Below are 13,458 nucleotides of genomic sequence, written 5' to 3' on the forward strand. Positions count from 1 at the left end.
TTGCAATCCTGTACATCTGAACTATTTTATTGAAGCTGAAAACAAGAATACAACACATTTTTGCCATAACCAAAGGTGAAATCGAATAGAGAGAGCGAGAATGAGAGTGTGCATGTGTTTCTAGGAGTAAAAGACCCAATGCTGGAGAAAAAAGAGGGTGAGGAGGGACTATAAATGCACGTGTTGTAAATATTAAGGGGGATGTATCTCTTGTGTCCCTCCTGAAATATACGCCTGATGAGTGACACCTTTGTTTTATCAACCATGCCTCTGTAAAAGGTTATATTGAGAGCTGGCAATTCAGTCCTAACTTTCCATCTTCACCATGCAGAAGAAGTCCACCAAGAGGATTTATTGATAGGGATTACCAGGTTATCTGGTTAGATAAGCATCTAAATTCATAGGCACACTGCACGGTCAAAACGCTTTGTGTTTTTCGTTGTTAAGTAGCCTAGTTGTTGTGTGCGACACTCCTCTCTGTGCTCAAATGAAATCAACACCACAAAGACTAAAATGATACGATATTTCGAGAATATTATAGCAACTAAATATAAACTAGACAAAAAAAAATCGGCATTATATTTTAATGTTTACCTCTCAAGTCACCAGTTTTAGTCTTTATTATAACTAACTATAACTAACAAACTAAATATAACTTAGTTATTACCTATAGTGTTGTTACTTGAAAACATGACTCCCTGGAGTAGACCCGTGGAAAGAAGTCTAATACAACTTCACATGATTTATGGTAAGGTTTACTAACGGCACTCATGGCCTAAAATGTTCGACTGCTGCCGCTAGCACAAAAAGATGTTCCGTGGTTGGATGCACGTGATTGTAGGGGGCGGTGCCGATACGGCAACACGGAAGTGAAAGATAACAACATTAAATGGGTCACGTTTAAGCGTTTACAAGGATAATACGTAAGCAAAAGTAGAATACGGTTACAACAATGCAGGCTACTCGAAAACGCCAAACCAATAATATCCAGACCTCATCGCAAAATAGGTATGTGCTTGCAGACAGTTTTTCCGAACAAACGTAGTAGGGGAAGTTAGTAAGTCTTTATTATCCGTGTATCTCTATTTCTAAAATGTGTCAATTAAATTGATTATCAATAGACGAACCCTTTACGGGTCCACCATCACCCTCCTTAAACTAGCCCCTAATTAACCTACCCATGTATTCAAGATTGACATAAATAACAAAGAACGTAAACTTCATGAATTTGTATGTTGAACTCAATTAGGTTATTTAACTCAATAAATAACCTAATAATACTGTGCGCGTCTATTTCATCATCTGGCAAGGGTACCATACCCGTTATCTTGGTTGTTGTCAATCCAGATGTTCTGTTTGCCAACCATACCATAACAGCAGAATCCATGCATCACACACAGTGGGATTGCATTGCACCCCCTTTTGGTTGGCTATCTGACCTACTGCAGCAAAGAGGGTCTACTACCCCACAGGAATCCCCCTGCAAAAGTTGTGGAGTCCAGAAACAAACCCTGGGATATTTCTAGAACCGGAAAGATCCCTAGTCTGTGCTATGCACAAATATAAATATTGTCATTAAAAATTTTGGGTTTGCAAATAAAAATGAATAACTTGACCACCACGGGTGGTCAAGCTTCTGTATTTGAAAAATATGATGTGTTAAGACCCTTAACAACCATTGGTTCGTATTATTGTCGCCAATGTTATTACTATTTGAAACCATTCAAATAGTGTAGTGCTTTTCTAGGTAAACAAAGTCACCTCACATTAAACACACAGGGTAAAAGAATAAGAATAAAAGACATGTAGGTCGTTTAACGAGTGGAATTTTGAAACGGAGGGAGGGGAGTGAAGGGAACGGTGTTAACTGATGCACGCAAGCTTGAAAAGCTGGGTTCTGATGGTCAGTTTGAATGATGGCAGGTTTTGAGCCTGTCGGATGAGGTAGGGGAGGGCATCCAGAAAGAGGGCGCGGTAGCTGAAAAGGCCCTGTCGCCGGAGGTCCGGTGCTTGGTCCTGATAATTTGTAGTGTAGTAGCGTCCAGATTTGAGGAATCGGTTAGGGGTTTGGTGGGGGAGAGGAGGAGAGGGGAGGGGCAAGGTTATTAATGGCTTTGTTGGTGGTGAATAGTATTTTAAAGGGAATCCTGTATTTAACCATGGGCCAGTGCAGGTTTTGAAGAACGGGTGATGTGATCTCAGCAGCCAGTCGAGGTAAGTATGTGAACAGCGTGGATCTGGACGTATTGAAATTTGAGGTTTGTATTTGGTGAACCGCAGAGGATGATGTTGCAATAATCAAGCCTGGAAGTTATGCAGGCATGGATGAATGTTTCTGCAGCGGCAAAGGACAGGGGACACTAGAGGCAGGCAATGTTCCTAAGGTTGAAGAATGGTTCCTGGTTGACGAGAGGAAGGAACAAGAGGCTGGGGTTCATGATTCCAAGGTTGCGGACCTGGGTCGAAGAGGTCTAATTTAATATTGAGTGAGTAGGCCTGGCAAGAGTTTGTTAGGGAATTTGGGCAGAAGATGAGGATTTCATGTATTGTAGTTCTGTGGCATCAAGATTGTACATCTGTAAGGTAGGTGGTGAAGGGGAAGTGGGTGGCTGAGCTTATGGTCTTGGGGGAGAGGTAAAGGTGACGGTCCTCTGCATAGCAGTTGAAACTGAGGATCTGTCCAAGAGGATAGATATACAAGATGAAGAGAAGGGGACCAAGCACTGAACCTACGGGCGAAACCATGGGGAGGAGTGGAGGATTCGCAGTTGTTTTTGGGGGTGTATTGATGTCTGTCAGAGAGATAAGAGTTACACCAGAGGGCGATGGCTGTTATGCTGATGTAGTACTGAAGGAGTGAGGAGGAGGAAATGATTGATGCTATCAAAGGCGGTGCTGAGATCAAGGGGGGCCACTGAGAGGATAAAAATGTATGGTTCACAAAAGTTTACAATAGCGAACGACAATACAGGATGCTACTCAAACATGGGGGCTTTTCTTTTCAGGTCAATTTAAATCTTGAAGCAATTTCACAGTGGCTGACACTGTCAAATGAACTGCATTATTCAAGTCAACTGAACTACACAGAGTTGTGGTCAATGGGATGCAAAATAATATTGCCTGTTGCATTTTTGTTCACCACAGAAAATAATAATGATAGTACTAATAATAAAATATTTTGTCAGAAAAATTGTTTCCAGAGAAAATGTGTCATCAGAAAAGAGTCCAAAGTTCCATTTGGACCTATGGCTATGGCTTACCCTGGAGAACTGGATCTTAGACTTCGGAAGGCCTATTATCATGGTAAAATATAAAACACACTGACATGTCTTATTGCCATGATAAAGTTTTTGTGTTTTTTCCCCTTATATTACTTTGTTAACATAAATTTTATGTCGTAGATTGTCCTTCCACTAGAATGGTTTCCCCTGAACAAGCCCAGTGCTGGAGACTACTTCCACATGGCCTACAATGTAATCACTCCCATCCTCTTGCTTAAGGTATGTCTGTTCGCTATTATACACAGTCCTTCTACACAACATATAACAAACCATAAATAAAACATCCAACAACCATCCATCTATCCAGTGATTACCAGATTTGAAACCCTGGCAGCACGGCTGTGGATCTCTTTTGTTAAACTGGACCACAATAACATACTGGCGTTTGTTCAGCTGATGGAGCGCAGTCCCAAGGTGCTGTCTCGTTCCGCGGTCTACCTCTGCATCATCACACTCGTCATGGGGGCCAGCATCCACCTTGTGGGGGACTCCATCAACCACAGGCTGCTCCTGAGTGGGTATCAGCTCCACCTGTCCGTCAGGGAGAACCCCATTATCAAAGACCTGAAGCCTGCATCACTGGTACGCCGCCTCTCCTTATCATGAAACTGTTGATTGTTCTGCTCAGTCGGAAACTATGCAGCTTTTATTTGTACAGTGATGAAACCCTGAACCAACAATCAGTGAAAAAATAGAATTATAGGAATGAAGAAGGAAGTAAGGAAAAGATAGATATACTAAGATTAAATCATGCTGCCGAAAAAACTTTTTGCCAGTTCATGAGTTTATGGGATACAGCCAGGCACATGATAGATTGAAACTGGATTATGCATGGATCCTTGCCAGTGCATGAGGAGCCCAGATGTAGTACGAGTACACATCCCATAATCTCTTGAAACAGCTTGATTGTCAAGTGGTTTACGCTTGTTGCAAGGTGGAGAGATGATTCAAAACATTGATAATTGAGTGGTTGCACCTATGGTTGCAATTGAGTGCCATTGCAACCATAGGTGGCACTATTGGATAAGACAGAGAAAATGGGCTATACCTAATTGACAACAGAATATCTTCACAGCTATTTACAGCTTATTGATTATTGTTGTATTTGTTATCGAATTGATTGTAACTTGGCTGTCCATGCTGTTATGATTCAACCTAATTATTATAATTTTTCCCTAGATTGATTCATTTGAGCTACTGTACTACTATGACGAGCAGCTGGGACATTTAATGTGGTAGGTGATGCTGTCTGACTGTCCATTGAAGAACACCACTGTCAGATGAAATTAAATTATTCATTCTGAAGAAATGGTACGGCTTTCCTTTCCAGTAATCCTAAATAAATACTCTGCTGTGGGCCGTCCATTTTAGACTCTGAAATAAGGCAGCAAATCAAAGACCATTATTTCAATCCTTTTTTTATAATTTCATCAAAGTTTATACACAAGCGTCTTCACGATGAGGAGAATCCTGCTATTACAGAGGTCTTAGTAGCAGTGACCGCATACCCCACCACATACATATACCATTTTAGCCTAACCTCCGTTTATTACGCTGATGAGAATAACATTTCTATAAACAACTTTGAATCTGTAATGATGAAACAAAGGATTGGAAAATCTAAAAGATTACACTTTAATATTTAGTTTGCCGAATGAAAGTCTATTTGAGTTATGAAAGCGCTGTCGTAATCCATTTTTTATTTTATAAGCAGCTTACAGTGCTTGAGGGCAGCTCAGACAATGCTATGAATACCTTGTGAGAGTAGCCCTGCTAGGCTGTGATTCCCTTTTGTTATCATTGTCTCAATTAGCATGTTGGGTATAGAAATTCGAGAATGTGCTCATAATCCGCTAAGGATATGATTGGTCTTGTTTCAAGCCAGTTAACACTACAAACTAATTACTGGTAATTGGTCTTTTGTTCTAAATTGGCTTTTCAACCTGAGACATTGGTTATTATATATAACTGAAATGCAACAACCAAGAATCTTTTATATCAGAGCTAGAGGCTGAAGTTAAGGCTAGATCAAGCCTCATTTGTTTAGTTTAAGTTTGGCCAGTATTAAACGCTTTGCAGATGATGGCCTTAAATGTGAACTCCATAAGTTGTAAATACTTCAAGAAGTAAGAGCCAGGCTTGGTTAAGGTCAAGTCTAGAGAGCAGAGAGTTAATCTTGCATGTGTGCTTAGCGGGGGAGATTTTGTCATGTGTTTGGCAGCTTTGCCTTTTGCAATAGCTGTACGAATTAAAAAAAACAACTGAAGTATAACACTGATGAACGACCAACTGAACATCCTAAGATCATATTATGTTCACCTTAAATACATTGCCCGATCATAAAAAGAGGAGGAAGTGACATTTGAAAGATAAAGTAATAAAAAGGCTTTGCCGAGAAGGCTGGACATTCTGTATTGGACTTTAGCTCTTTGCTCTACTGTAGCCACAGAAGATAGTGTTATACTGTGGCCGACATAGGTTTCTTTGAATCTGGTGACAATTTTATAGAACAATATGAAAAAGATTTATAGGAATAAAGAAATATATTCAATTGGTTAGGGTTTGGTGTTTTACAAAGGGACATATACAGCTATACTGTATAAATCATCGTTCAACAATGTTGTCTCTAATCAATCCAATATGTTTTCTAGGTATATTCCCTACTTTCTTATTTTCTTCCTCTATTTCACTGGATGTTTTACGCAAACCAAAGAACAAAACGTCATCCCCCTCTCTGGTTGGCTGTTACTGGGACCCAGTGCTCTGTACTATTGGTCAGTCTGATAATGTTTAATGCTTTTCACACTGTTATTTTTTAAGTTGAGTTTAGAAATAAATCTTCAACTGACAAAAGGACAGATATTGTGTTCATGACAAACGGTATTGCCTGCAGGTCTTAGTTGAATAATCGAGTTCATGGCCTCATGTCTAATCCCCCTCCTTTTTATTGGTATGGGCTTGTTTTGATATCACCCTCCTATGAATTGGAATGGGCTTGATGTTTTGATATTGGCCTACACTGCGTATACACCCCTAATTTTCCCAGTTATTTTAAAGTTAAATAAGAGAAAACCTTTTTGGACATATCTTTACCGACGGGAATCAGCAGGTTCCTGATAATGATATTATGAAATATTGCCATTCTGTAAATATTGTGATACGATATGACGATTTGTTTTGAGAGATTCCATGTTTTGAGTGAACTGTCCTGACAATACAAGTGCTGTGAAAACAAAGAATTGTGATACTTCCATGAATCGATAATGAATTTTTTTTCACCATCCCTAATACAATATGTTTCTCTTTACCCACAACAGGTACTTGGTGACTGAAGGGCAGATCTTTGAACTCTTTCTGCTCACATTCGTGGCCATGATCACCGTGGTAATGCTGCAACAGCGTAAAGGCTTAAGGCCAGACATCAATGGGCTGTTTTTGTTAGGGACTTTTACTGTTACCATGGTACTGGTTGTTGTCTGGGTGACCTATCTGTGGAACGACCCAGATTTACGAAAAAAGTATCCAGGGCTCCTTTATGTCCCAGAACCCTGGTCTTACTACTCATTGCATATCAAAGATAGCCACTGATGGTCAGTATTACAGTTTAATCACTGGTGAAACTTTTAATCTCACCAATGTTTGGATAGGCATCCACACACAGATGTCTGGGGTTTTGAGAAGAGGCTGTGAAATTGAAACAAAAATCTTGTTAGATAAATAAATTTTGTCTCTTAAAATCAATTTCGACTGTTTTAATATTTTTAATAGTTATATTTAACAAAGCAACGTCATGAGGCACTGGAAATTTAGGCTAACAATTTAAACATATATTTTTTTTCTTAAAAAAAATTAAATATTGGGACATGTTTGTTTGCCTATAAAGCTGTTGAACGATTTTTGTAACCGTTGTTTAATTGTAAATAAATTCACGTTTGAAAATTCATTTATTTTCTTTTTCTATGCAGAGTGGTGGTGATTCTATAGTGGTAATTAGATTATATAAAGTAGAAGCAAGTAGTTGTTATCATGTTAATACAGCTTTAAGGGCAGAACGGAGAAGGGCTGTAAACTTTGGGTAGATCTCTGTTACCACAGCAACGGCTATTGAATTACACGACAGCATACAGCTAGTGGACTTTGGAGCACAGGTGGAGACAGGTGAGTCACGGTTCACTGTAAGGAAACGCAGCCTTCGGCAGCAAAAATGGTAAGAGGAATAGGTTGTTTTTATCAAAAGTTAATTGTTTTAATGCTCATGCAATTTAAATGTGCCTCAACACTTACCGGTGAAATGATTAGATCATCTTTACCCCCCCTTCTAGGCAAAATTTTTCACTCCAGCTCAAATCAATGGTAAGCCAGATATATTATTTTGGTCTAAATGTCCGACATCTGAGCTTTGAATGTCATTGTTTTTTGTTTCCTATTAGGACAATCATTTGGATGACTTTCATTCAAGGCTAGAAATTCATCTGTCATTCTTTCTCATCTGTAGAATTCAAGGAATGTTTCTCGTTGTATGACAAGAAACAGAAGGGCAAGATTGAGGCCGAGGACCTTATCACAGTGATGCGCAGCCTCGGGACAAGCCCTACTTTCAGTGAAATTGACAGACATCTCCAAGTTCACAAAATTGGTAAAGGATTGGTGCCAAACTTTACACAAGCGATAATTAATCATGTACTCCCTATATGACGAGGCAGACGTCCAAGCATAGAAGTGTTCAAAATGGTCCATTCAAAACTTCAGTTCTGCTTCGTCTTGATTAAATGTAATGTAATACTGTAAATACCTGCCAGAAATAAAAACCCAAACATTGATTGAATGAATAAATAATATCATTCAGCAATGAGAAATTGTTGGTGTCAGCAGCATGGAAATGTATGACCTGGACCTTGTAATGTATCTAACCTATGCAATGGCGCAGATATACTTTAATACTGAATCAAAGATTATTAGACTGTGTATTGTGTTGTGTCCTTGCTTAGCTAAGCAGGGCGAGCTGGACTTCTCTACGTTCCTGACCATGATGCACAGACAGATGCAGCAGGAGGACCCGAAGACAGAGATCCTGGAGGCCTTGAAGATGGCCGACAAGCAGAATAAAGGCTACATCCAGGCGGCTGAGTTGCGGGCCAAACTCACCAAGCTAGGAGAGAAACTCACAAACAAAGAAGGTCGGTGCCCCAGTATTTTTTAGCTTTAATTGTGTTCATTGTTTCGAGACTTGGGTAAAATAAACCCATGGAAAACTATCAATATTAGACATTTTTTCTGTCTGCAGTAGCGCTGAATTGGTCATCATTGTTTGTGAAAGAGCTTTGGAAGTAAACTTATTTGGGCTCTGAATGAATTGTATTCAAGATCAGATATTAATTTGGGGCTCTTCTATGCTCAGAGATTACCTTTTGATTGTGGGAAATTGACGTTTAGAAGCAAGCCATTGCCGTGGTTTTAATGAAAGTCTATGCCATCCATGTTTATAGGCACAATCAGTTGTACCTTATTCATTTTATTTTTTATTTATTTTGCTTTTAGTGGATGATTTGTTCAAGGAAGCAAATGTCAAATCAAATGGAACGGTCAACTATGAAGAGTTCACCCGGATGATGACTCTTCCACCTGTTGACTACTGAGTTGAGTTTTCTGTTCGTGTGGAGCACAGGCTCCATTTTCCAGCTGTGACTTTTACCATGTAACACGACTTGTATTAGATATGTGTAATATGATTTGATTCATGACTTGTACCATGTAACACAGGGATCCAAACATCCAAATGTTGCAATTATTTATAATCGAAAAGAATTGATAGTGGCACGTTAAAACAAGTTATTATGTGAATAAATGAAAAGTACAATGAAAGTGAAACTGAGATACAAGTAAAACTGCTGTATAATAATATGCATATGATTGTCATTTTAATAAAACATTGAAATTATTCTTTGCTTTATTACCAAACATTTATTTTTCTTTATTTAGAGTGGTATAAACAAGGCTAGTGCAATGCTGAAAAAACAATTAAACATAACTGATAAGGAAACATGAACGTCACCCATTACTGCATGGCTTACCACACGGTAAGCCCTTTGTCTCACAGTATATTTCACCTGTTAATAAGCACTGTACAAGCCTTTTGCATTGTCTTACACTTCAGTGCAAGCCAAATGACTAGCTTCTATTACAAAAAGTAAAATAGAGAAAACGAAACAAACATGAGAAGAGGCTAAAGGTTACAGGCAAATTCAGATCGAGTGAATGAGAATCTGCTTTGTAATGTTTTCTATTGTTTACTTTGGTAGAATCACCACAACTGTGAATTATGATGAACCTGTAAAAAATCGCGAAGCTCATTAGGACTATTTCTACTTAAAGGTCCCATGGCATGTACATTTCACTTTATGAGGTTTTCTAACCTTAATATGAGTTCCCCAAGCCTGCCCATGGTCCCCCAGTATAGAAATGGCGTTAGGTGTAAAACAAGCACTAGGTATCCTGCTCTGCCTTTGAAAAAACAAAGCTCAGATGCGCCGTTTTGGAATTTCCCCCGAATGTCGTTATCCGGGGACATTTTAACTCCCCTTTCTCTGCTTTGGCCGCCCAGAGAATTTGGCCCGCCAATGAGACAATGAGCTACGACCGTGCGAGCGCCACGTGTGTGTATGTGTGTGTGTGTGTGTGGGAACACTGTAACGCAACTATCGTACACTTCTTTGTGATTTGGATAACCGTTCTGCTGTTGGTGTTGGAGCATAACAGGTCGGTTTCAGTGACGTATCTTGTATTTCCACAACGAGACTCGTAGTGGGGGTTATCTCGGCCATGGTTGAGAAGGAATTGGGGGAAAGGAACTTTGGCTTTGACTCCCTGAAGCACATTAACCGCGACATGGAGGAGAAAGGGATTGTTGCCCGCGGTTGTCTCCCGCCGGAGCCCCGCTGCCCTCTGCCCGGTGGAGGTGCCTCGGCAGCTGGTTGGGGGCACCGGCGGGAGACTATCGCGGGCAACAATGCCTTCCTCCATTGTCAATGGTCAGATACAGATCTTGTTATAGCGATTTTATAAAAGCTACATGTTCGACTTATATTATAACTAAATCATTTTGTATTTATATAAATATATACATAATAGATATTCTAATATCTAATTAATTCAATATTAGACCAATGCATTTCAATCTGGGGATTTTTTTCGATTTAAGAGGGGGGGGCGGGCTGTGCTATGCACGCTCTAGTAGTGGATTCGTCAAAACAATAATCTGATTTATCAGATCTTTGCAGCAGAACCCCTCACAAAGTGAAACTAAACACGTCCCTTAAACCCAGTGTCACACCAGAATGTAGTATAAGTACGTTATATGATGTCCGCCGGTACTCCGGCAGAGGGGCCCCGACGGCGGAGCCCCTGCAGAGGAGCCCCTGCAGAGGAGCCCCGGCGGCAGACAATCCCGGGCAACTATCCCTTTCTCCATGTTGAGGTTCAATCTGGACTTCAGGGAGTCAGAGCCAAAGTTCCTTTCCCCCCATTCCTTCTCAACCATGGCCGAGATAACCCCCACTACGAGCCTCGTTGTGGAAGTACCGGGAGTCCACACACGGCAACAATCCCTTTCTCCTCCATGTTGCGGTTCAGTCTGTACTTCAGATTGATGTGGACGTTTGCGATTCATAACATCGTCTGGAGGTGCACACAGCTTTTGGCCGTGATGATAATATATATTCTATGATATAGATATCCATGCATAATATGATATTATTTAGATAAAGAGCTCCAGGACTCCCGCCGGAGCACCCAGAGTGTTCTAGAATATTCACAGAACACGGCAGCTGTGTGCGCCTCGCCATTGTGATACATTCACTGTAAAGCGCATGGTACCGTGGCCGCAAGCTGCTCAGGGCCACACCCCCACCCAGAGTGTTGCGGCCACGGTACCTTGACCCACCTCTATGCGGGTCAAAATGGTACGTTTGAGGAAAGCTCATTGTGGGACTGGCTCGTAGTGGCTGTAATTCTGCACCAAGGCTGAATTTCTTGAACATCTTCAAGTACTGTATTAGGGGCCCAGTAATAGCTAGATAAAAGCATTCATAAAATAGCATGCCATGGAACCTTTAATGAAAAAAGAAAGTTAGTAGATCCACTAAAGGTGATTTATTTTGATTTTTTCAAGACAGTTGTTAGAAATTTAAATTTGTGCAGAGAAGCCTTTAATGTGTTTGTAAAAGATCTGTGGTGAGTATATGCCAAAAGGCCTCAATTGTCTTCATATTAGGCATTACATAAAATTACCACAAGTGTGTTTTTTGTTCAAAATACCTGAGAAAAGATTTTGCATTATCTGTTAAAAAAAAAAGAAGGCTTTCATAATACTAAACGACTGATCGTCTATATTTTTACCAAATGTAAAAGTGTGTCAAACTTCATACTTTTCCCTGGTGGCTTCAAGGTCATAACAAAAATGCAGCTGCATGCAAAAAGTTTTTTTCATTGAGGTCCCAATCCTCAAATAGGCAGATATTGAACTCTAAGGTTATTGATGCTGTTTTTTATGTGCTCTTGTCATCATAGAAGCAGATTAATATTAAGTGTGAATTAACCACTGGCAACCACATGCATAATTGACCCATTTAGATGAATGTCAACATGTTAAATTAACATGTTGCTATTAAATATCAATCTCCAGTTGTTTCCATGTTTTGGTAAATAGTAATAACACAGTAACACAAATCAACAACACAATTCAATTACTCAATATAATAAATGATAATTTACCTGTAGTTATTCACTATTAAGTGGGTTATTGGTGGGAACCAAGGTTACCCAATGATTGTTATGAATGAATGAATGATGATTATTTAATGGGCATGAAAAAAAAATTGAAACAAAAAAATTGTGCTGATTGTAATTACCTCGTTTTAAAAAGCTCCATAAATAAAAAGTAAAATAACTAAATTAAACGTGTTGATTGAGTCGCCAATTTGATTTGAGGCTTTTGTAAAAAAAGAGGATATAAGCCATTTTTTGGATAGTTAGTGTTTTGATATTGTATTGTTATTCCTCACTTATATTTCTTTACTAATTGCTTCTGAATAACCAATAGCCTATAAAGATTGGACAGTTAGTAATAATTGAATAGTAATAGCCGAAGACAAAAATATTCAAGTACATGAAAGACACCGGGCCAAACCAAGGCTTAGTACTCTTTAGCACCAAAATGGTATTATGCAGCACCATTTTTCCATTTCCATTTAGGAAAACCATGCAAAGCAAAACCCCTATTAGACATTAAGTCCAACAGATGGAGCTGCTTATTGAAGGCTTTGAAAATACATTAGACATCTGTGGGCTGTGCCGTAAGACCTGTACCACAGTGTGTAGAACCACTTTGCTGAATAACACAGGTTGAGTTGCTTACTCCAACTGCTCACTGCAATAATGAGATGGCTATATTAGTTCCAATGCTGTTATGCAGAAAATGTAGAAAATAGTCAAATATAAACATTTGAAATACCCAGAGAGCAAACCTTTCAGACGTCAATGCTGCGCAAAAAACAAAAACTGCATACATGTCTTTTTTTGTATTTATGTAATCTGTCTCCACAGCTTGTTATACCACTGTTGAGCATTGGTACAGAAAGCACCTGATTGGGCCCCTCGAGGCGACCATACTTTATTCAAAGTACAGTACTACTGTTCTTAAACAGGACTCACAAAAAGCCACAGAGTAAACATGGTAAGCACAGTAATTGCACACCTATCACGTGTGCCTGAACAACTTCATGCCTAATGCATGAGGCTGTAGACAAAGCCTTGAGAGGTCTGGGGGTCAGAGGACAGATAGAGTCTGTGGAATTCAGCTTGGTGTTTCTGGAGACCCTAGTCCACGTGCTTTAACGTCTTGCCTCAATGTTGAGACGTGCGGCCTTGGCCACGGGAGCGCTGGCCACAGGTCCTGCAGCATTGTGCCTGTACAGTTGGCAGGCGACAGCGGCCCAGCCAATGCAGAGTCTGGCAGAACCGGAAGGTCAGCCGATCGCCAAGACAGACTACACCTGATGTATAAAGAGACAAGAGAGAGAGCGAAAGAGGTTACATAACCCACTAACAGAACTGAACCTATATTTACCGTTCATATGCAGCCGTAAATGTACATATGCAGAAAGAGAGAAAAAGAAAGAGA

At 39.8% G+C, this 13,458-nt stretch overlaps 2 protein-coding genes across 2 annotated transcripts; both read left to right on the forward strand.

Moving 5' to 3' along the window:
* Positions 1 to 871: 871 nt before the first annotated feature.
* Positions 872 to 7,206, forward strand: cln6a (CLN6 transmembrane ER protein a). The gene is made up of 7 exons (XM_079736214.1): positions 872 to 1,008; positions 3,186 to 3,303; positions 3,402 to 3,500; positions 3,675 to 3,863; positions 4,461 to 4,516; positions 5,933 to 6,055; positions 6,599 to 7,206. Exons 1-7 carry the CDS (start codon positions 953 to 955, stop codon positions 6,867 to 6,869), a joined length of 912 nt encoding a protein of 303 aa, XP_079592340.1. The 5' UTR covers positions 872 to 952; the 3' UTR covers positions 6,870 to 7,206.
* Positions 7,145 to 8,917, forward strand: calml4a (calmodulin-like 4a; the record flags this gene model as incomplete). The annotated part of the gene is made up of 5 exons (XM_079736489.1): positions 7,145 to 7,150; positions 7,604 to 7,634; positions 7,777 to 7,917; positions 8,270 to 8,458; positions 8,820 to 8,917. The coding sequence occupies 5 exons, from the start codon at positions 7,145 to 7,147 to the stop codon at positions 8,915 to 8,917; spliced, it is 465 nt and encodes a 154-aa protein (XP_079592615.1).
* Positions 8,918 to 13,458: the final 4,541 nt, after the last annotated feature.

This window comes from Pollachius pollachius (assembly GCF_949987615.1).
Source record: "Pollachius pollachius genome assembly, chromosome: 5".
NCBI lineage: Eukaryota > Metazoa > Chordata > Actinopteri > Gadiformes > Gadidae > Pollachius > Pollachius pollachius.